Here is a 19,253-nt window from a genome sequence, read left to right on the forward strand (position 1 = left end):
GCACCAGGGATCTTGATGCCAAAAGAAATGGAATTTTTTAGGAGGTCCGAATCAAATGGCACACTGGGTTGAGTTCAGGTAGTAAGACTTCCACAGGATCTTATTTCAGTCTCCGAAGAGTTATATGCTGTTGATTATCTATTCTCTCCAGTAAATCTTTCTGAAGAACTCCAAAGAGAAAAGTTCATCAATATGACCTCAGGTTTTTGTTTTTTTTTATGATAACAACATTTTCTGATTTATAGCATACACAACAAAGTCTTTTTTTTTTTTTTCTGGATGCTGGAGACAAACATCTTTATTAAAGATACTACCAAAATTTTGGCAAACATTTCAAAACAGATTTGTAAACATAATGCTTCCCTTTTCAACTGGCAGCACTTTGAAAAGACAATACGACATGACAACACGACTTGAATCAACATTAGTTTAAAATCCTTATATTTTGACCACATAACTTATGTTCCCACATGATAAAACAAGTGATAGTTTAAATCAACATTAACAGATAAACTCCATGAAATGAAAGTTTGTGCTGTTTGATGAATCACAGTATGTTATGGTTAAATATATCTGCTCTTTTTTATATTCCTGGCACCCAGGATGAGAAAAATCTTTAAATATACATTTCATGTAGGTAATAGCTTCTTTGCACATCTCTCTTCAAAAAATACTTTATAGCAGTATATAAATAGGTTACCTACACATTTAATTTTATAATTTTGCCCCAAAACTATAGATCTGTTTCATCTTCATAACATATCAATTTTGCCCAACATTAATAAAGCTGACAAACTGTTGAAATGGAAATGCTTTTGTCTTCCACAATAGAAGTAGCAATTTGACAGGAAAAAAAAAAAAAACCTACATTAACACTCGTCAGTTGTTTAACCTGAGCGTTTGGCCTACTGAGAGTAGCAGCTTTTTATCCTCCATGCACGCTCACATCCACACCACCTCTACACACATACAGGCCAAGCACACACTTTCAGACGCTGGTAGGCCACAGTGTGACTCCCACTGTTCAAATCAAGTGGGAAGCAGTGTAGCTAATGATTAACCACACTAGGTACACAACTAGCAAACACCTTAAGGCAATCATTGCAATGGGGGGTTAACTTGCAGGGTGGATTTACTCTTCTAGATTAAGTCAGACCACATAATATATGTGTGTGTGTGTGTGTGTGTGTGTGTGTGAGAGAGAGAGAGAGAGACAGAGAGAGAGAAAGAGGAGGAGAGAGAGAGAGAGAGAGAAAGAGAGAGACTGTGTATGCTCATAATATACATACACCATTCTATTTCTTAACCCTCCAAAACAATGTTAATTTTTTTCTGATTTTTTTGTGCAAAATTCTAAATATTCTACCATTTAAGGCAAAGAGTTTGCATTAAGAAAGGTCAGAAAATAGGCTTATGTTTATCCAAAAGCATTTCACCTTGCATGTCACTGTTTTTTTTTTTTTTTTTTAACACATAACGTTGAAGTGTGGACATTGGATCCCCAATATCTTTTAAAAAAAACTTCTAAGGACAAACACAAGTTTTTAAGAAAAAACGTTTTTGAAGTGTAGACACTGGATCGCCAATATCTAAAAAAGAAATGACTTCTATTGACAAACACAAGTTGTAGAGGGGTATGGGGGGACCAGAAACAGCAGCTTCAAAAATGCAGGAAAGCAAAGTAAAATGGGGAAGAACAAAGTAACTCAAGTGTACTAATACTGAAACTTTAGCAAAGTTTCACTTTTTTTTTTTAGAATCTTAGAGCAACTCATTTGGAATTTTAAATAAATAAGCTTAAGTTTATTCACATCTTCTGGTCCAAGCAGAGCTCTAGTGCCATGACTCTGCTTGTTGTTGGTCAAATTCACCTATTAGTCTTTTGATGTGAGCCAGCTTGTTATGAAGATACTCGCATCTGTATTTTTCTTCATGGTAATTGGGACTTGACTGCAGATTAAAAAAAAAAAGTAGGCAATTAGATTGCATATTTTATAACACCTCTCAACTAAAAGTTAGAAAGCCAAAGGTAATGAAACCTACCTGCTTGATCTTCTGATACTCTTGTAAGACTTCTTCATGAACACTCTAGAAAATGAAAAGTTAGAAGTCAGAAAAGAACTTTATTTTTTGCAATGTAAGTAGCTAGCATACATTCAGCAATGCTGTAGGAAGTATTGATGTGGAAATGCAAATTGGTACAGGCTTCAAGAATTTGGCAATTGCTATCAAAATAACGAATGCAAAACTGACTCGGCATTTTTGGATCTGCTTGTGTTTGAGTGAAATGACACAAACACAAGGTTACTCACTGCACCACTGTATTTTTGTAAAGCAAGACAATAAACTAAATCTAAATGATCACTAATTTAAACAAAGGAATATAAAAGGCAGCTAAAAAGTGAGGTACAGCACAGAAAGATATGAACTGGTACCCATGTGACAATAGTCTTGTAGATCATTTTCAAAAGAGAAAAAAGAAATCAAACAAATAGGGAAAAGTACTTTATGAATTTTTAATCTAAAATTCTCTAAGATGAATGGCATTTTTAATGAACAAATGCAAAGAGTGGTACAATTTATATAGTTTGATAGTATTTATTTTAAACAAGCAAATAGTCCACTACAGCATTTTAAGAACTTTATTACTCCTAAGATATATTTCTTTTCATTTCAAAGAAAGCAGATAAATAATGATGTATAATCACTTAACTTATGAAAAATAGACAATGGAGCATTTTATAATTAAAGACATGAATGAATTAAATATAGTGCATATGTAGCTTGTTAATGTTCATCTCTACACAGAGAGAGAGAGAGTCCTGAAAGAATACACTGGAAATCAGTACTGCTGATTGCCTCTGAGGAAGGAAACTGGGTGGCTGTGGAAGGACAGCTAGCTTTACGTACGTACCAAAAAGCCTGAAGCACTATGGATATGAGTGGCTTCTAAATGCTTACATTTATTCTGTAAACTCCACAGTTAGTTCATTCGATGGGTGGGGATTTTGTAGCAAATTTAGCAGCTTGCCCAAAGTCACACAAGTGTTAGACTTGAGAATCAAACACAGGCAGTCTGATTCCAGAGCCTGTTCCTAATTCCTAAACGTTCCTTAGAGTTACATTTTAGTTTAAATATAATCATGGCACATTGGTAAGTTATCAATAAACTATATAAAAGAAAATATATCCTAAATCACAAGATATATGAACTCTTATATTGCCAAACACCAGCTCCTCTGGCAAAGTCAGTACCTCTATAGACAATTTTTTTTAAAGATTTATTTATAAATGGGGAGAAAACCAGAGCATCACTCTGGCATATGTAATGTCAGCATCAAACTCAGGATCTCTTGCTTTCAAATCTAATGTCTCATCCACCCGCTGTGTATTCCCCACCCCTACCAAACCACCCTCCTCCAGGCAGTTTATTTAATGGACTTAGATCCACTATTTCATATTTATTCTTTTTTTTTCTTTCTTTCTCTCTCTCTCTCTCCCCTGCCCCTTTCCCTCTTTCTCCCCAGTGTCATTGTTTGGGTCTGGTGCCTGCATGACTTCATACATTCTAGCAGTGGATCCTAGCATTTTTTTTTTCTTTTAACTAGATGGAAAGAGAGACACAGAGAGGAGACACATCACAGTACCACTCATGAAGTTCCACTCTTGCAGACACTGTCTGGGGCTTGAATCTGAATCCTTGCACACAGTTATATATGTGCTTTACCAAGTGAGCCACCTGATGGGCTCCTGTTTACCTAAGTAAGCTTATTTTAGGATAACAAACCCTTGGTACCCTAGATAATTTTAAATGAGCCCTCTGGGATGAGTGGGGGGAAGAGAATGAAAAAAGGTAAATAAGAAAATTATTCTATCTAGGAACAAACGAGTTTACCTGATACTCTTTTGAACCTGGAGAAAGGCGCTTTCTTTGTGCATCCAGTTTGATAAATCTTCTGGCTACAGTCTCCATCCTGGCATGCAGGGCCCTATACTCATCATACTCAGCATTGAAGTCATCCTTGTAATTCTGGCGTTGCTCATATGAGACGATAGCAATATATTTTCTAATAAAAAAGGGGGGGGTGGTGGACACTAATGAGTAGTAACTACAGAAAAGGCGTAACGTTTGACGATGAGACTTAATCCAAACATTTGGAAACTATATCCACATATTTCTCTAGATTGCTGCTTTGTCACTGTTTGCTGCTATGTTACCTCCTTTAACAAGTGAAATGATCCATGGGAAAGTTAAATGTCGTATACAAACAAACAAAGAAATAATAGTGGTATGGAATTAAAGGAAAATATAATGTTAAAAAATACTTTTGGTTCTTAAACTTATCTCTGAGAATAATTCAATACTGCAACCAATCCATTTGTTACTAGTCACATGGAAACAGAAGACTAGATGAAGAACACAAGACAAGTCTCACATGTCACTAAATGCTTAAGTCAAAAGTTCTCTGTTGAGCTGCTGTTTTAGGAGAGGCAGTCTGTGAATTTTTCACACCTGCTGCCAGCAAAGTGCCTCGCACTTGTTTCCTTTACGCTTCCCTCACATTTATGACTCTCAAATATATAAAATACAAAAGGGAATCTGCTCATTTTTAATTTATTTCCTTTTTTGTCACACTACGGCTTTGTACTTGAGCCATTCCATTGCTTTTGGCTAACTCCCCCCCTTTTAAAATTTACGATAAAGATTGATATACAGTGAGGAGATACCATGGCACCTGCTGTGAGTGGGAACAAGGGAGTCAAATCCAGGACCCTGTGCATGGGAAAGTGTGCACTGTACTGATGAGCTATCCATCTCCTAGTCTCTGCTTAACATTTTTAAAAAGGTGAGTTAAATTGGGATATGTTGGTGAAAGGGTGGAGATAAGGTTGTATTTATCTTTTTTTGTGTTTGTAAGTCTTGTGCTCACAAGCATACCAATCTCTTCTGCTCTAGTTCTTTTCAAATAATTAAATATAATATTGCATATAACAGAGTACCAGTGTCTTATTATTATTAACTGTCCTAATAAAAATGTTGCAAATCTGTTTGATGATAGGGTATAAATATATTCTCCTAGGACCAGTTGAGTGAACTCCATTTTCCCCGGTGTCAATTTACTTAGTGTTAAGTAAATCCTGACAGCACTTTAATATTAAAACAAACTTAATACTATTTGTTCATAGATCTGGAAACTGGAGTCATATCAGTGTCTGATTTGGCTTTCTGTACTTGATGTTCCCATCTTGGAATGCAAAATTCCCTGACTTTTGGAGATGAATATTGAGATATCAGCAATTTTAGACAGGTAGGAGATTTAGATTCAGAGTGGCCCTGGGTGTGTGTGCGTCTGTGCAAGTGTGTGTGGTACATATAGTCTCCAAATCTTGTGTACGTGCGTGTGTGTTTGCGTGTGCGTGCGTGTGTGTGTGTTACATATAGTCTCCAAACCTTGGAGTTCAATTTTCTTTTTAAATGACTTTAGATGATTACTTACTAGTTTTATTTAAAATGTGATAGCTCAGGAGTCTAGAGTTGGACATGTGAGAAAAGTGACGTAGTGAGGAACCTCAGTGTCCTTATTAATATTTTTATTCATGCTGAGTTAGACAGTGTGGAGGCTTAATTTCCTAAGTGTGAACAAGACAGCAGTAGTGTGCTGATTTAAGGCTGCTGGTGTTTCTGATATGAGAGGCATGTAGCAAGTCAAGCAATGAAGCTGTCCTTTCTGGAAATGGGCTGCCACTGCCATAGATAGACCCCAGAGGGGACGTGGGGCAATGATAAATGAGGGTGGGGGGCTTGATTCATTCATTCATTCCTGGGGGCAGTAAGTATACCTGAGCAAAATAGCTAAACCAATTGTGAATCTCAAGTTCAGTTTGTTATATAAAATACTTTCCCCAGTTTCTTAAAAATCAATTGAGGCAACACAATATTTTATTTAATCATTAAGGAAAAATACTACACTGACTAACAACTGTGTTGTTAGTTTTTTGTTGTTGTTGTTTTACCAGCTCCTTAATTAAAATAACTTCCCTGTTTTTAAAGCATTATTTGGTTCTTAGTTGGCTCTTAATTAGTTTGGGAAATTGACAAACACAGTAAACAGTACTAGTTTTACTATATAAAAATTAAGAATCCACGTTCGAGCCCCTGGTCCCCCACCTGCAGGGGAAAGGCTCTGCAAGTGCCAAAGCAGTGTTGCAGGTGTCTCTCTCTCTCTCCCCTGCCCTCTCAATTTATGTTGGACTCTATCCAATAAATAATAAAAAAAAAAGATAATAAAAAAAAATTTAAAAGGGGGCTGGGTGGTGGCTCACCTGGTTGAGCACACGTTTCAAAGCACAAGGACCCAGGTTTAAGCCCCCAGACTCCACCTGCAGGGGGAAAGCTTTTCAAGTGGTGGAAGCAGGATTGGAGGTATCTCTCTGTTTCTCTCACTCTTTATCTCCCCTTCTCGATTTCTGACTGTCTCTATCAAATAAATAAAGATAATACAAAAAAAAGTATCCGGGGACAATTGGTGGCGCACCTGGTTCAGCGCACATGTTATATAATGCACAAGGGCTGATGGGGACGCTGACAGCCCACCCAGTAGAGTGATGCATATGCTACTGTGATGCACCATGAACCTAAGTCCCAGGTCTCTTTGGGACTCGAGGGGCACATGGGAGTGAACTTTAAAGCGGTAAAGTGATGCTCTTTTTCTACTATCAATAATACAGCAACTATTTTTTTTCTCTCTCCCCCAACTATTTCTTTCTTTTCTCTTTTAAAATTTGTCTTTATTTATTGGATAGAGAGAGCTAGAAATTGAGAGGAAGGGGAAATAGAGAGGGAGAGGGAGAGAGAGAGAGACAAAGAGACACCTGCAGTCCTGCTTCACCACTCATGAAGCTTCTCCCTTGTAGGTGGGGACCAGGAGTTTAAACCAGGGTCCTTGTGCACTGTGACATGTGTGCTCAGACAGGTATGCTACCACCTGGCCACCCAGCTATTTCTTTCTCTATCAAAAGAAAGAGAAAGAAAGAAGAAGAAAAAAAGTGAGAGAGAAAGAGAGGGGATGAAGGAGAGGGGGAAAAAAAGAGGAGGGGGAGGCAGTAGAGAGCAGAGGGCACAGCAATTACTTAAAAGCACTAACTTTCCACAGGGATAGTGAAAAGAAGTGGATTTGCAGCTGGAGGGGCAAATCCCTTTGTGAGTAGAGCCAGGTACTCTTTCCCAGTGAACCATTCTGGGTCTTCTATTCAAAGCTCCTCCAGAGCACTCTAAAACCATATACTATCTCTGATGAATGAGTACTCGGCAGGGTTTCCTGTATTCTCTTTACTTATGAGGTCATAACCAGTATTATGGTCTCATATACTATTGTTTTCTAATAAGCAAAACTTTCACATGACTGTTAAAGCAAAAGTAACCCGTGTGTGCATGTGCGTGTGCGTGTGTGTAAAAAGTGTTCTCTACTTTGGAAATAAAAACATTTTGTGGAACCAGGTTAGCTAAACAGCATACTTTCTACCTTATCCAAGGTAAGATGTTACTAATGAGATACTCATACAGTCCAGATTCCACATTCTATTTTACAGTCAAGCTATTCAGTACATATATTTTCAAAACTACTTGTAGTCAGCTCTGTTGATTCTTTGACTCCATTTTCCTAGACTCTAGCAATTTATTTTCTTATGTCTTTCAGTCTGTAAAAAAGCTAGCATTATGTGTTCAAGTTATAATCTTTGTGATAACTAGTTACAAAAATGTCCCTAGCTCAGCATTTAACAACTCTGTGATTGCAACAAGTAAAAATAAAACATTCTGTTATAATTAATATGATTACATTTTACTAGTCTCTTCTCTAAAAGTCAAGTTGACAGTTTTACTTAGATAAAAATCAATCTATCCCAACATATTAACAGAATTTATTTAAACTTTATTGGTAATAAAGTGTCCCTTTGGGGGGCCCAAGTGAATGACTGTGCATTGATAAGACTGTCATCTTTGAAGAGTAGGACTTCTGCAGTCTTCCTAATGAAATGCTTGGCTTGGCCCTAGAACAAAGGATAGGCTTCCCTGTACTTAAAGGCCAAGGAATAGAGCTCAGAGCAGGGGGCAGGCACAACCTGCTTAAGTAGTCATGGGTGGATTTGGGACAAGCAGGCTTAGTGGAAGCCTTTCAATTGTAGGGGTGGTTCCAGGGCTTTATTTCTGGAAATTCTTACTTTTCTGAGTTGCAAATTATGGGAAAAGAATCTGCAAATTTTCTAAAATTAAACAGTTCTCCCCCACTAGCAGATATCTGAACTTACATCAAATAATCTGGGAGCTCAATTGTTGAAGAAGGCTCTGTTGAGGCAGTGCAGCCCTCTTTAACTCCTACAAAAGAAAACAGAAAAAAAAAAAATCATTCAAGCACTCACCAAACAGTATGGTTATAAATGCCTATAATTCCAAAATAGATTAGAAACATCTGGAACACTTTTCCTCAAATTCTATTCTTCCATCTCAGTAAGCAACAGTGAGCAAGGAATACAATTGAACACGAACAATAGGGGCCCTATGACCAGTGCCAGCAGAACTGACGCCAGGCATTGAAAGCACCCTGGCTACTGCAGTGTCTGCACAATAAAGGAATTCCATCTTAACCCAAGGTCAATCTTCTATTCTTTCAACAACAGTTGTGGCATCTGCCCAGAGATTCAAAGATTGTGGTGGCAGATGCAGCCACACAATGGAAGATACAAATTTTATATCAACATCAACTTTCATAGGCTTCAACAAGGCAGATGAGACAATCAAGTCAGGTACAGACTGCTTCGGTCACTATATCTTTACCACTATCTTTTTTTTTTTAATAGGACTGGGTCAGAAGTTTTCTAATAGGTTTAAAGTAATTTACAAGGCAGTATTGAAGGATCATTTATACTCCTTTAATCTCTAGCCCTCACACATTTGATTTAAAAGAACAAGATAAATAGAAAAAGTGCCAGTCAAACAAGAATATGCTGTGAAAAATCCCTGTTTCATTAGTCTGAATGCACCATTTATAGAGTGACCTTGGACTTTATTTATTAGAGTACTTTTAAAAATATCTTTCCAAGTAGAATTAAACTAATAACTCAAACTGCCTGCTGTCATGTCAAATGTAAAAACAAAACAAAACAAAAAAATCAGGGAAACATTTGACAATTCCTTGGTTTAATATTTTAAAGGACAAAACACACTAAACAAACTATGCACTATGGACTTATTGTTCATATGTATTTATATATGAACTGAGGCTTGGGTAAAATAACTGGTTTTGACAGCTGCCTAAGCCTTAAAGGAAAAGACATCGAATATAGCTAAGCTGACTTCCCGTTTGCCACAGACACTGGAGAAGTTCCAAAAGAAGCAGAAAATGTAGATCTGAATCTCAATTTTGTGATCATCAAAACTGGCTTTGAGCAGTTGTATGTCCTCAGTGAAGGATTCAAAGTGACTAGGTCTGCTTCTCAAGGCTTCCAACTCTGAGACAGATCTCAACGTACCAGACCCCAGTCTTCTTGGCACTATCCTCTCCCTTAAGGTCCCTGTCTGAGGGTGGGCATTTATGGAAGGATGAAAATTTCCACCATCTGTGGAGAAGGGATAGACCCTGAAACCTGGTTTATTAATTCTGAACATGGGTCTTAAATGCCCTTTGTCTTCTCTTGAAATGGCAAGTTCAAGTGTGACTAAGTTCTAGAGGAAGTTACATATACTTCTAGGGCCATATACTGATCTATTATTTGAACAGATGTGCAAGTAACACATATAGATATACATGTATTATATGCAGTGCAACTCAATAAAGACACTGAAATATATCACAACAAAACTTTCTCTTTTCAGTACCTCTATATTTACCACTATCCTTTCTGTATGCAGACAGTGGAACTGGGTTGGAAGTGGTCAGTTAAATCTAAGGATTACGGACTTTCAGTGTTATGAAATGTAAAGCATTGAGTCATTTTACATAGAGCTGAGGCAAAGCTCATCAGAGAAACTGTCTATATAACTGCCAGAATTCTAAGAAGGTGGAAGAATGAAAAAACTTTTCTAAAAGGACTCATAAAAGTGCACTTTTACTTTGTGATTCCTCTACCTGATCATCATCAATACCCTTAGTACCTCATCCTTTCTTACACCACCATTTTCTTTCTTTCTTTCTTTCTTTCTTTCTTTCTTTCTTTCTTTCTTTCTTTCTTTCTTTCTTTTTTTTTGTTGAGGGGAGAGCCCTATTAAAAAAATACCCTGAATTTTATTGCTCCTTGGGACATCTAAGTCTTTACAGCCTGAATTGTAAGTCTCTGTTCTTCCTAAATAAATGTATTTTGGTTTGGCTGCTGACCTAGCTGTTCTTGTTAAAGGTTAACAGGGTCAAAGGCAGAAAGACAACACATTATCTACAATCTTAAAGCAACTTTTCTGCAAGTGGAATCTTAAGTAATCTTTCCCCCCCTTATTGGGGGAATTAAAAGTTTACAGCAAAATACAGTAGTTGGTACATGTTTAATATTTCTCAGTTTCCTACATAATACTCTATCCCCCCCCACCCCACCTAGATCCCCCCTCCACTATCATGTTCCAAGACCTTAATACCCGCCCCCCACCCCACCAGCACCCCAGACTCCTTTATTTTGGTGCAATACTCCATAATATATATATATATTTTTAATTTTTATTTTATTTTTTTTCTTTAACCAAAGCACTGATCTGGTTTGTGGTGTGTGGGGGATTGACCCTGGGCCCTCTGGTACCTTGGGTATGTCTATCTGCTGTGCTCCTTCCTGCCCTCCTAGCCAATTTTAACTTAGTTATTCTGGATTTAAAAACTGGTAGCAATACTAAATGCTGGACTTCTAAATGTACTTTTTTATTTGTTTGTTTAATATAAGGAAAATCTAATTTTGTCATTACGTTTTCAATATAACCACACCTCAGGTAAGCAGTCTTCTGATTAGTTTTTCTTTGTATATAAAGTATTATTTTTAAACTTCTTCGAATCTATATATTTGACATTGATAATTTCCAAAAGTTTGAAATGGTTAATTTTAGTAATAATAACTGATATTAAATTACTAAACCAGGGCTCTCATGATGGCGGGGGTGAAGGGGTAAAGCAAACTAATAGTTAATAGTTTTACAAGAGAAATTCCTTTCACTCTGAAAGAAGATGGTGTTATGGATTTGTAAGTATAATTTTACCTTGTCTGTTTTATAAAGAGTTTTACATTTCCTCTGTACTAGTATTAATTAAAGCATCGGTCATGTAAAGGCTACACAAAATCATGACAGTTACAGAAAAGAACAAGTCCACCTTCTCAAATGAAGTCTCTTTTATGGTCATTTTCAAATGGTATCATCTTGCTAGCAAACATAGAAAGCATGTTTAGTAGCTGGCTAAAAGAGACTGAAAATGATGACTATAAATGCAAAAAAAAAAAAAATCTGTCTTCTAAGAGACAATACTAATCCTAGCAACTACACTGACAGTCACTTGTCAAAAGCACTCATACATACTGGATTGTTGGGAACATTCTATGCTTTTCTATGCAAAACGAGTCACAACTTTCCCCACAGACCAATAATAATCTAACACTAATGACAGTCCATGCTTCTAGCTCATTTAACAAGTGATAAATTCTTATACCTTCATTGGAATCTGGACTGGAGTTGTTCAGTTTGGCAATTCCCTCTTCTCTTTCAAGGTCCTCTTCCTTTTCCTCAACCATTTCAATGTCGTGCTTTTTAATTTGGTCCTTTTCCTTGTGTTTTTTAGATTTCTTTTTGGACTTTTTGTGAGACACTGAATGGTTTTCTTCCATAGGCTTTGGACACTTTAGTAGAACTGAACCAGGGGGTAAGGTTTCCAGAGAAGTCCTAGAGGTATATTTGTCTTGCTGGTCCTCATAGATACTACCATTTTGACTAAAACTGTCAACTGGTAGATCTTGAGTCCCCCGGCCTTCTGGAGTGCTAGGGGAATTGGAGTTAGAGTTTACAGTCTGAGGATGATTGGAGACAGGCAGGTGGGTCGAAGGCAGTGGTGGAGGGGTAGGTATAGCGGCAGTTGCAGGGAGCGGCGGGAGGCCTGTAGCTGATTTCTCACTGGTAGAATTCAAATGACCATTTAATGTTGGTGGCACTCGATTTGTTAGGTGAGATATTCGAGCTTTTTTATTCATTAAAGGATCAATAAAATCTGAATCTAAGGATCGTTTCTAGAGGGGAAAAATGAAAAAAAAAGTCAGTTTGTACTAAAATTCAATTATGTGTGACTGATTATATAACCAAGGGAACAACTTTATTCAGGCTAAAGTTTATCACCATAGTTGTATTAATTTTTTTCCAAGCTTAAGACAATTTGTAAAAGTAAAAGTGAAATAAACTTTCACATCTAAGGAGAAAAAAGCAAAGTATGGCAAATATGAGTATGCTCCTAGAGAGTTCTTTCCTTATCCTAACTTTCTCTAGAGATTATGCCGATGCATGAGGTTTACAGCACTCAGGAATATCCAAAATTGAGGTGGCCTCCTTCCTCTACTGGCCACAACTGATCTAGTTATATTAAGTGAGAAGAGGGAACAGTTTGTACCATTTTCTTCTGTGAGAAGTAACATGGATGAGTAAAGGACAGTAAGTGTATATTTATTTAATCCCCTCCAACATGTTCAAATGTTCCAGTTGTAAATATTTTAATTGTCATCTACTGTTTTGCCTGTCTTCAGATGGGAACAGCATGCATCTTCAGAGCAATTTCTTTAAGTAGCTCAATCACTATTGAAACACTAACTGATACCCCCCGACCCCATATACACCCAGCCCCTTACTATGATCTTTTTATTGGATTAAGAGTTAAATATTAATAAACTGTTCCATAAAAATTATATGGATTACTGTTTCAATTAAAAAAACCATACTGATATAAGGCCAATTTACAACATCAGTCATCATATTTAAATTAAAAGAAAATTCAGACAGTTGAAAAGAACCAAACATATAGCCAGTGTAATACTGTGACTTGAAAGAAAGTAGTTAATCAGCTCATAACTGATTGTTTTCAATCTAGAACATTGATTTGGCACTTATACAGGGCATAAGGTGTTTTATACTATTTGGCATTAAAACTGAAGTTTCTTTAGAAACTTCATGGACACATGCATGGACAAAACTGCTTTTACTTTATTTTTCACAATAGGATTCTAAAAACCTCTTCTGAGTGCATAGCCTTTTACCAAAGGCATGCACACTGTTCTATACACATCTATCCATTCCTTAATTGCTGGAAGAGTGTCCAGATACAGCTATGCTATGAAGTACCAACCAGGGTGGAGAAGTGTGTCAGTCAAACACCTTGAAATAAGGGTTCAATATTCACCACAGAAGAGATAGAAAAGGCCAAGAAACACATGAAAAAATATTCCAAGTCACTGATTGTCAGAGAAATGCAAATAAAGACAACAATGAGATACCACTTTGCTCCTGTGAGAATGTCACACATCAGAAAAAGTAACAGCAGCAAATGCTGGAGAGGTTGTGGGGGTCAAAGGAACCCTCCTGCACTGCTGGTGGGAATGTAAATTGGTCCAACCTCTGTGGAGAACAGTTTGGAGAACTCTCAGAAGGCTAGAAATGGACCTACCCTCTCATCCTGCAATTTTTCTCCTGGGGATATATCCTAAGGAACCCAACACACCCATCCAAAAAGATCTGTGTATATATATATATGTTCTTGGCAGCACCATTTGTAATAGCCAAAACCTGGAAGCAACCCAGGTGTCCAACAACAGATGAGTGGCTGAGCAAGTTGTGGTATATATACACAATGGAATACTACTCAGCTACAAAAAATGGTGACTTCACCGTTTTCAGCCGATCTTGGATGGACCTTGAAAAAATCATGTTGAGTGAAATAAGTCAGAAACAGAAGGATGAATACGGGATGATCTCACTCTTAGGAAGAAGTTGAAAAACAAGATCAGAAAAGAAAACACAAGTAGAACCTGAACTGGAATTGGCGTATTGCACCAAAGTAAAAGACTCTGGGCTGGGTGGGTAGGGAGAATGCAGATCCAAGAAGAATGACAAAGGACCTATTGGGGGTTGTACTGTTATATGGAAAACTTGGGAAATGTTATGCATGTACAAACTGTATTGTATTTACTGTTGAATGTAAAACATTAATTTTCCAATAAAGAAATTAAAAAAAAAAAAGAAAGAAAGAAGAGTTCAAGGCTGGGTGTGTCCTCTGAGAAGAAGACTAGCTTGAACTCTAGTACTGCCTAGGTTCTCTCTGCCCTTTTCCAAAAGGGGTTGAATATCTCTGGAGAAAATCTAAACTACAGTGGATTCTAACTGCAGCATAATGCTTGGGATTTAATTGAAATGCATTTTATAAATATAGTAATTTGTTTTGTTTGTTTAGTTGCTTAATGTTTAAAAAAATCCCCCCAAGAACACTTATCTGGCATACATTTCTGACAATATTAAGTATATTCATTTTTAAAATGTAGTTTGAGGCTGAACATGGGACAGTGTAATGTCTTTTGATCAGTGACCAAATAGGAAAGTAGGTAATTTTATAACTAAATAGAGACTTTAAACTTGGGAAAGCAAAGTAAACATGAATTTCTTAGGTAACCAGTGTTCTATGATAGAACAAAGTTCTGGGCTGTGAAGTGAGACTTGATTCTATACTAAGCTCTGCCATGAACTAGGTGTGATTTTGAATAAACAAACTGTCGTAACTTCTCTGAGCCTCATTTATCTCACATACAGAAGACCTGATCCAGATTGCAGCTAATGTCCTGTTCAGGTCTATGGTTACATAATTTTATGAAATACCTGAGGAGAAGATGTAGCGTCTCTACTAGAACATACAGGAGATTCTGAACGGCTGGTGCTGGCAGCATTCTGAGATGGATTTAGTTTTCTGTAAATGACACATGTGTTCCAGTTATGGAAAGAATTTTAAAATATCCAGGGTAGAACTCTTACCCTTCTCTTTTTCCCCATCTCAACACTAAAAATAATAATAACTAAAATAACTACTTATTTGTATCATCTTTGAAAAAAACAGAACTTACCTAGAAAGCACTGACTCTAATGCCCGCCTGTCTATTTCATTGTATCCAGGCCAGTCTCTTTGAAGTTCTTTAAAAACATAATCCTTTAAGGTATAAGAGAGGTCCTTAGGATTCAGATTGGCTACCTATTACATGGTATGAAAAGAGAGCATTAGATCTCTATTTCCCAGCCTAGAATAGACAAACCTTTTGCATTTCTACTGATAATCCTGTTAGTTGGTCCTAAAGAGATTATTTACATATGCAGATTGCAAGAAATGCTATTCAATGTCATTGAGAAATTATAACTTTGATAATCAACAGAAATTGTCTCTACACAGAATATTAATTTTTACAATCTTGTCTGGCATTTTCTTAGTGGTTCAGCTTGTTATCTTCAAAAAACCACTTATTCATAGCATTAACCCCAAGCATAAACCCCAAGCCAAGTTACTATTATTAGCCTGCCAGTTTATGCTCAAGAGCAATCTTTTCTTACCCTTTAACGACAATATTTAGTGTTCAGGTCAAAACTGCATGAATAATACAAATGTATGAATTCTGATACCGAATCAAAGTAACTTAAGATAGTCTTCCTCTAATTTTCTAATGAAATTGTTTTTAAATAACATAACTTCATCTCAGCACTACCAAATATATACGGGTTACTTGAGCTTTTCTCAAAGTTCCACTGGATACTAATCCAATGCTAATGCTATAAAGATGGTATGTTTACCTTAAAATTCAAATTTACAAGTAAATTAACAAAAGGGACAACAAAATTTCTCCAAGTGGAATTAAAACAGCAATCCTTAGAGTTCCTGTTATCCTCAGGACTATAAATGCTAACAATATCCTGTTTCATCTCTTCAGTCTCTTGTTCACTTCTCTCCAATGATAGAAGAACACTCAGAACCTGTCTTCTACCCTGTTTTCTTCAGTATCCTCATGTCCTCCTTAGATTATTTCATTTAGTTCTCAATATCTAGTCTACACACTGCTATTTCCAGCTTTAATATTTAACAATTCCAGCTTTAATAGTCCGCTGAACACAAATTCTTATATATAACTACGTACTGGTCAACTTATCTGGTTATCTTCCAAAATAGAATGTATATCGGACAGAATCCCTGATTTCCCCCCTTCTTCATTTTTCTATCATTCCCTTCATCTCTTTCCTTTTCTGTCAGTGGCTCAATATCCTTTAGTTGACCCACATATCTGATGTGGAATTGCAAAGCTAGGCACTGGCATTTTTATAAGCTCCCTGGTGGATTCTAATATGCGGCTAGAATGAGCATATGCTCCAGATTCTGCTAAATGCTTAACACTAAGGATATTCATGTCCCACTTGTTCATGAGTTAAGTATACTTACTTTTCAAAATATGCATATCTATACATGCATAATCCCATAACTACAGATAAATAGCAATAGTAGTCTTTATGTGAACTGCATCTGCTATCATTTTACACCCACATCTTCTAAGCTGGGGGGTAATTTACAACCTTTCTGAAGATTCAGTCACCATATATCTCATAATACATGAACTGAACCTTCCTCTTCCTTAAATGAAAAGCTGAACAGACACATACACACTCATTCTCTATCTCTTGAGCTTTAACAATAACTGCTAGTGACATACAGGTTTATTTATTACTATTTCTCAAGAAGTGCAGAAATTAACAAAATCCCTGAGATTTCCTAAGAAAACTTGGAAACTGGTTAAACCCAATCTAGAAACTGTGCCTTTATTTTTATACCAACAATAAGTTGTGAATATAAGAGAGAAGAGATAAAAAAAAAAAAAAAGATAGACTTTAAAGTATCATTCACTGGAAAGAAGATAAAAAAAAAAAAGCTGCAGAACAGTGATAAAATGTAAGGACTTCAGAGACATCACTGCTTTAGGGGAAAAAAATTAAGTGGTCCAAGAGGTGGTGCAGTAAGATAAAGTATTGGGCTCTCAAGCATAAGGTCCCGAGTCCAGTTCTTGGCAGCACATGTACCAGAGTGATGTCTGGTTCTTTCTCATGAATAAATAATTTAAAAAATTAAGAAAGCAAATAGACTAACACTTATGGTAGTTTTGAATTCTTAATAAATACGTGTGAACTAAAGTCAGTATAGAAATATATAGAACATGGGCAGGGGTAGATAACATAATGGTTATGCAAAAAGACTCCCATGGCTGAGGCTCCAAAGCTCCAGGTTCAATCCCTTGCACCACCATAAGGCAGAGCTGAGCAGGGCTCTGGTAAAAAGAAAGAGAGAGAGAGAAAGAGAGAAAGAGAGAAAGAGAGAGAGAGAGAGAGAGAGGCAGGCAAGACATTATGCAAAACCACTGAATTTAACAAAAATATGAACTATTTAAGCTTAGAACAAATCTTCAGTAGAGACTGACTTAATCCAAATGAAGGTAGGTACTCAAGACTTAAATGACTTAATATTCAGAAGATATATTTCATATGGCATTCAACAAAATGATCCTGAAATCCCTGTACATAATAATATAAGTCTTTGCAAATGAACTTCTAGATAGAAAAAATAAATGGAAGGGGTTCTTTCCTGCTGTCCTCACCTGTTGCAGAATTGCTCCAAGGGAGTTCTTGTCTTTTTGATTGACACCATCTCTCTGTAGTCTTGCCAGCAGCTCTGGTTTCTTGTAAGTCTTCAGTGCCAATAAGTGAATAACCCTGTCTCTGTAAGGTCGTTGAGAAACACCACTGCTGCTATGTGTCTTTCGAATTGTATTTGCGGGGTTCATGGGGGTTGACCTTTTCCTCTCTGGCACTGCATCTGCAATAGCTTGAGGTGCTTTCCTAATTTGCACTCTTTTCCCTAAAAATTAGTTAAAAATGACATTGTTAGACATTTGTAGATGTTAATATGAGAAGCACCTCAGTTTCCACAACTTTGATTTAGGTAACTGTTCCATTTCTTCATTCAGAGAATAAAGGCCACATATCTCAGACCTTAACATCATGTGCAAGCAGGCTGATAAATGGTCTAAAATATGAACAGGAATCTGTGTAGAATTATTTACAGAAATAAACATGTATGGAGAGATATATTTTGCTTTTATTTATTATTATTTTTACCAGAACACTGCTCAGCTTTGGCGTATAGTGGTGTGGGGGACTGAACCTGGGATTTTTTTTGGAGGCTCTGGCACATGAGACTCTCTGCAAAACCATTATGCTGTCTCCCCCACACTATTCTGGCCATTCAGCTACACATGGGTAGGAATTAGTAACACACATCATAGCAACAGACTGAACATTTTAGAACTGTAAGCATTTTTATGTTAAAGTAAAGTAATTTCCATGTTCACCTATACGGTTGTCAAACTGTACTCAGCGTGTTTTATGTCATTCTTTTGGCAGATATAGCCTTATCATGACTGTGTAATATGTGAGGATTATCTATACTACTTCACAAATATATTCTGGGCTGACTTAGGGCATTAATAATGTCACAGGTTTGGGAACCTGATAAAGGGAGTACGGCAAGATCTGGGGTTAATATTAAAAGAACATCCAATAGTGCTAATCTTTTTTAATATACCAGACAATAGCTAGTAACCAACCCTTGGTGAAGAGGCAGAAATTAGAATCAAACTGCATAAGGTCCTCTTTAGCTGACTTGTGAGGTAGAATCTTGTGAGGTAATTTATTTAGTACACTAGAAGCCTCCAAATCTATAGCCTTAGTTGAAGAGCGAGAAGAAGCGATAATGACATACAAAGTGGGGCAACTATAATAGGGACAAGACTAGTAACTAGAAACAATGGGCGTGAAAGTGATCTCTAAGTGTTAGTATCTGGAAGTAAAACACCTTCATTGGGCAAGAACTTTACTGAACAATGTTTATTGAAAATGAATTCTGACTACCTAGGTGCTTCTGAGGTCTTATCAATGGAGCTATTTGACACCATTCTACCTAGAGGAAAGGAGAAAGGATGAATGATTTTACTGGCTTTTTTTTTTTTAAATCCATGATGGCACCTCCCAGACTGTGGCTTTATAACTTTTGTTTAAATAATGTTTTTGAGTGTATATTTTTGCTTCATGTTAGGCTGCAAGTCCCATGTGGGCAGGGCTACTGCAGCTCTGTCCACCAACAGACCTTGATTTAGTATTTAGTAACTAGCAAAGCATCAAAGTG

At 36.8% G+C, this 19,253-nt stretch overlaps 1 protein-coding gene across 1 annotated transcript in view; it reads right to left on the reverse strand.

Moving 5' to 3' along the window:
• Positions 1-280: 280 nt before the first annotated feature.
• The window catches only part of ELL2 (elongation factor for RNA polymerase II 2), a 77,627-nt gene continuing 58,654 nt past the window's right edge, over positions 281-19,253 (reverse strand). Inside the window, exons 5-12 of the mRNA XM_007531422.3 lie at positions 17,668-17,927; positions 15,109-15,233; positions 14,867-14,954; positions 11,673-12,243; positions 8,308-8,374; positions 3,896-4,067; positions 2,044-2,088; positions 281-1,950 (exon numbers count right to left, since the gene is read on the reverse strand). Coding sequence (XP_007531484.1) covers positions 1,834-1,950; positions 2,044-2,088; positions 3,896-4,067; positions 8,308-8,374; positions 11,673-12,243; positions 14,867-14,954; positions 15,109-15,233; positions 17,668-17,927 — 1,445 coding nt within the window. The 3' untranslated portion in view covers positions 281-1,833. The remainder of the gene's footprint in view (positions 1,951-2,043; positions 2,089-3,895; positions 4,068-8,307; positions 8,375-11,672; positions 12,244-14,866; positions 14,955-15,108; positions 15,234-17,667; positions 17,928-19,253) is intronic.

This window comes from Erinaceus europaeus, chromosome 11, assembly GCF_950295315.1.
Source record: "Erinaceus europaeus chromosome 11, mEriEur2.1, whole genome shotgun sequence".
NCBI lineage: Eukaryota > Metazoa > Chordata > Mammalia > Eulipotyphla > Erinaceidae > Erinaceus > Erinaceus europaeus.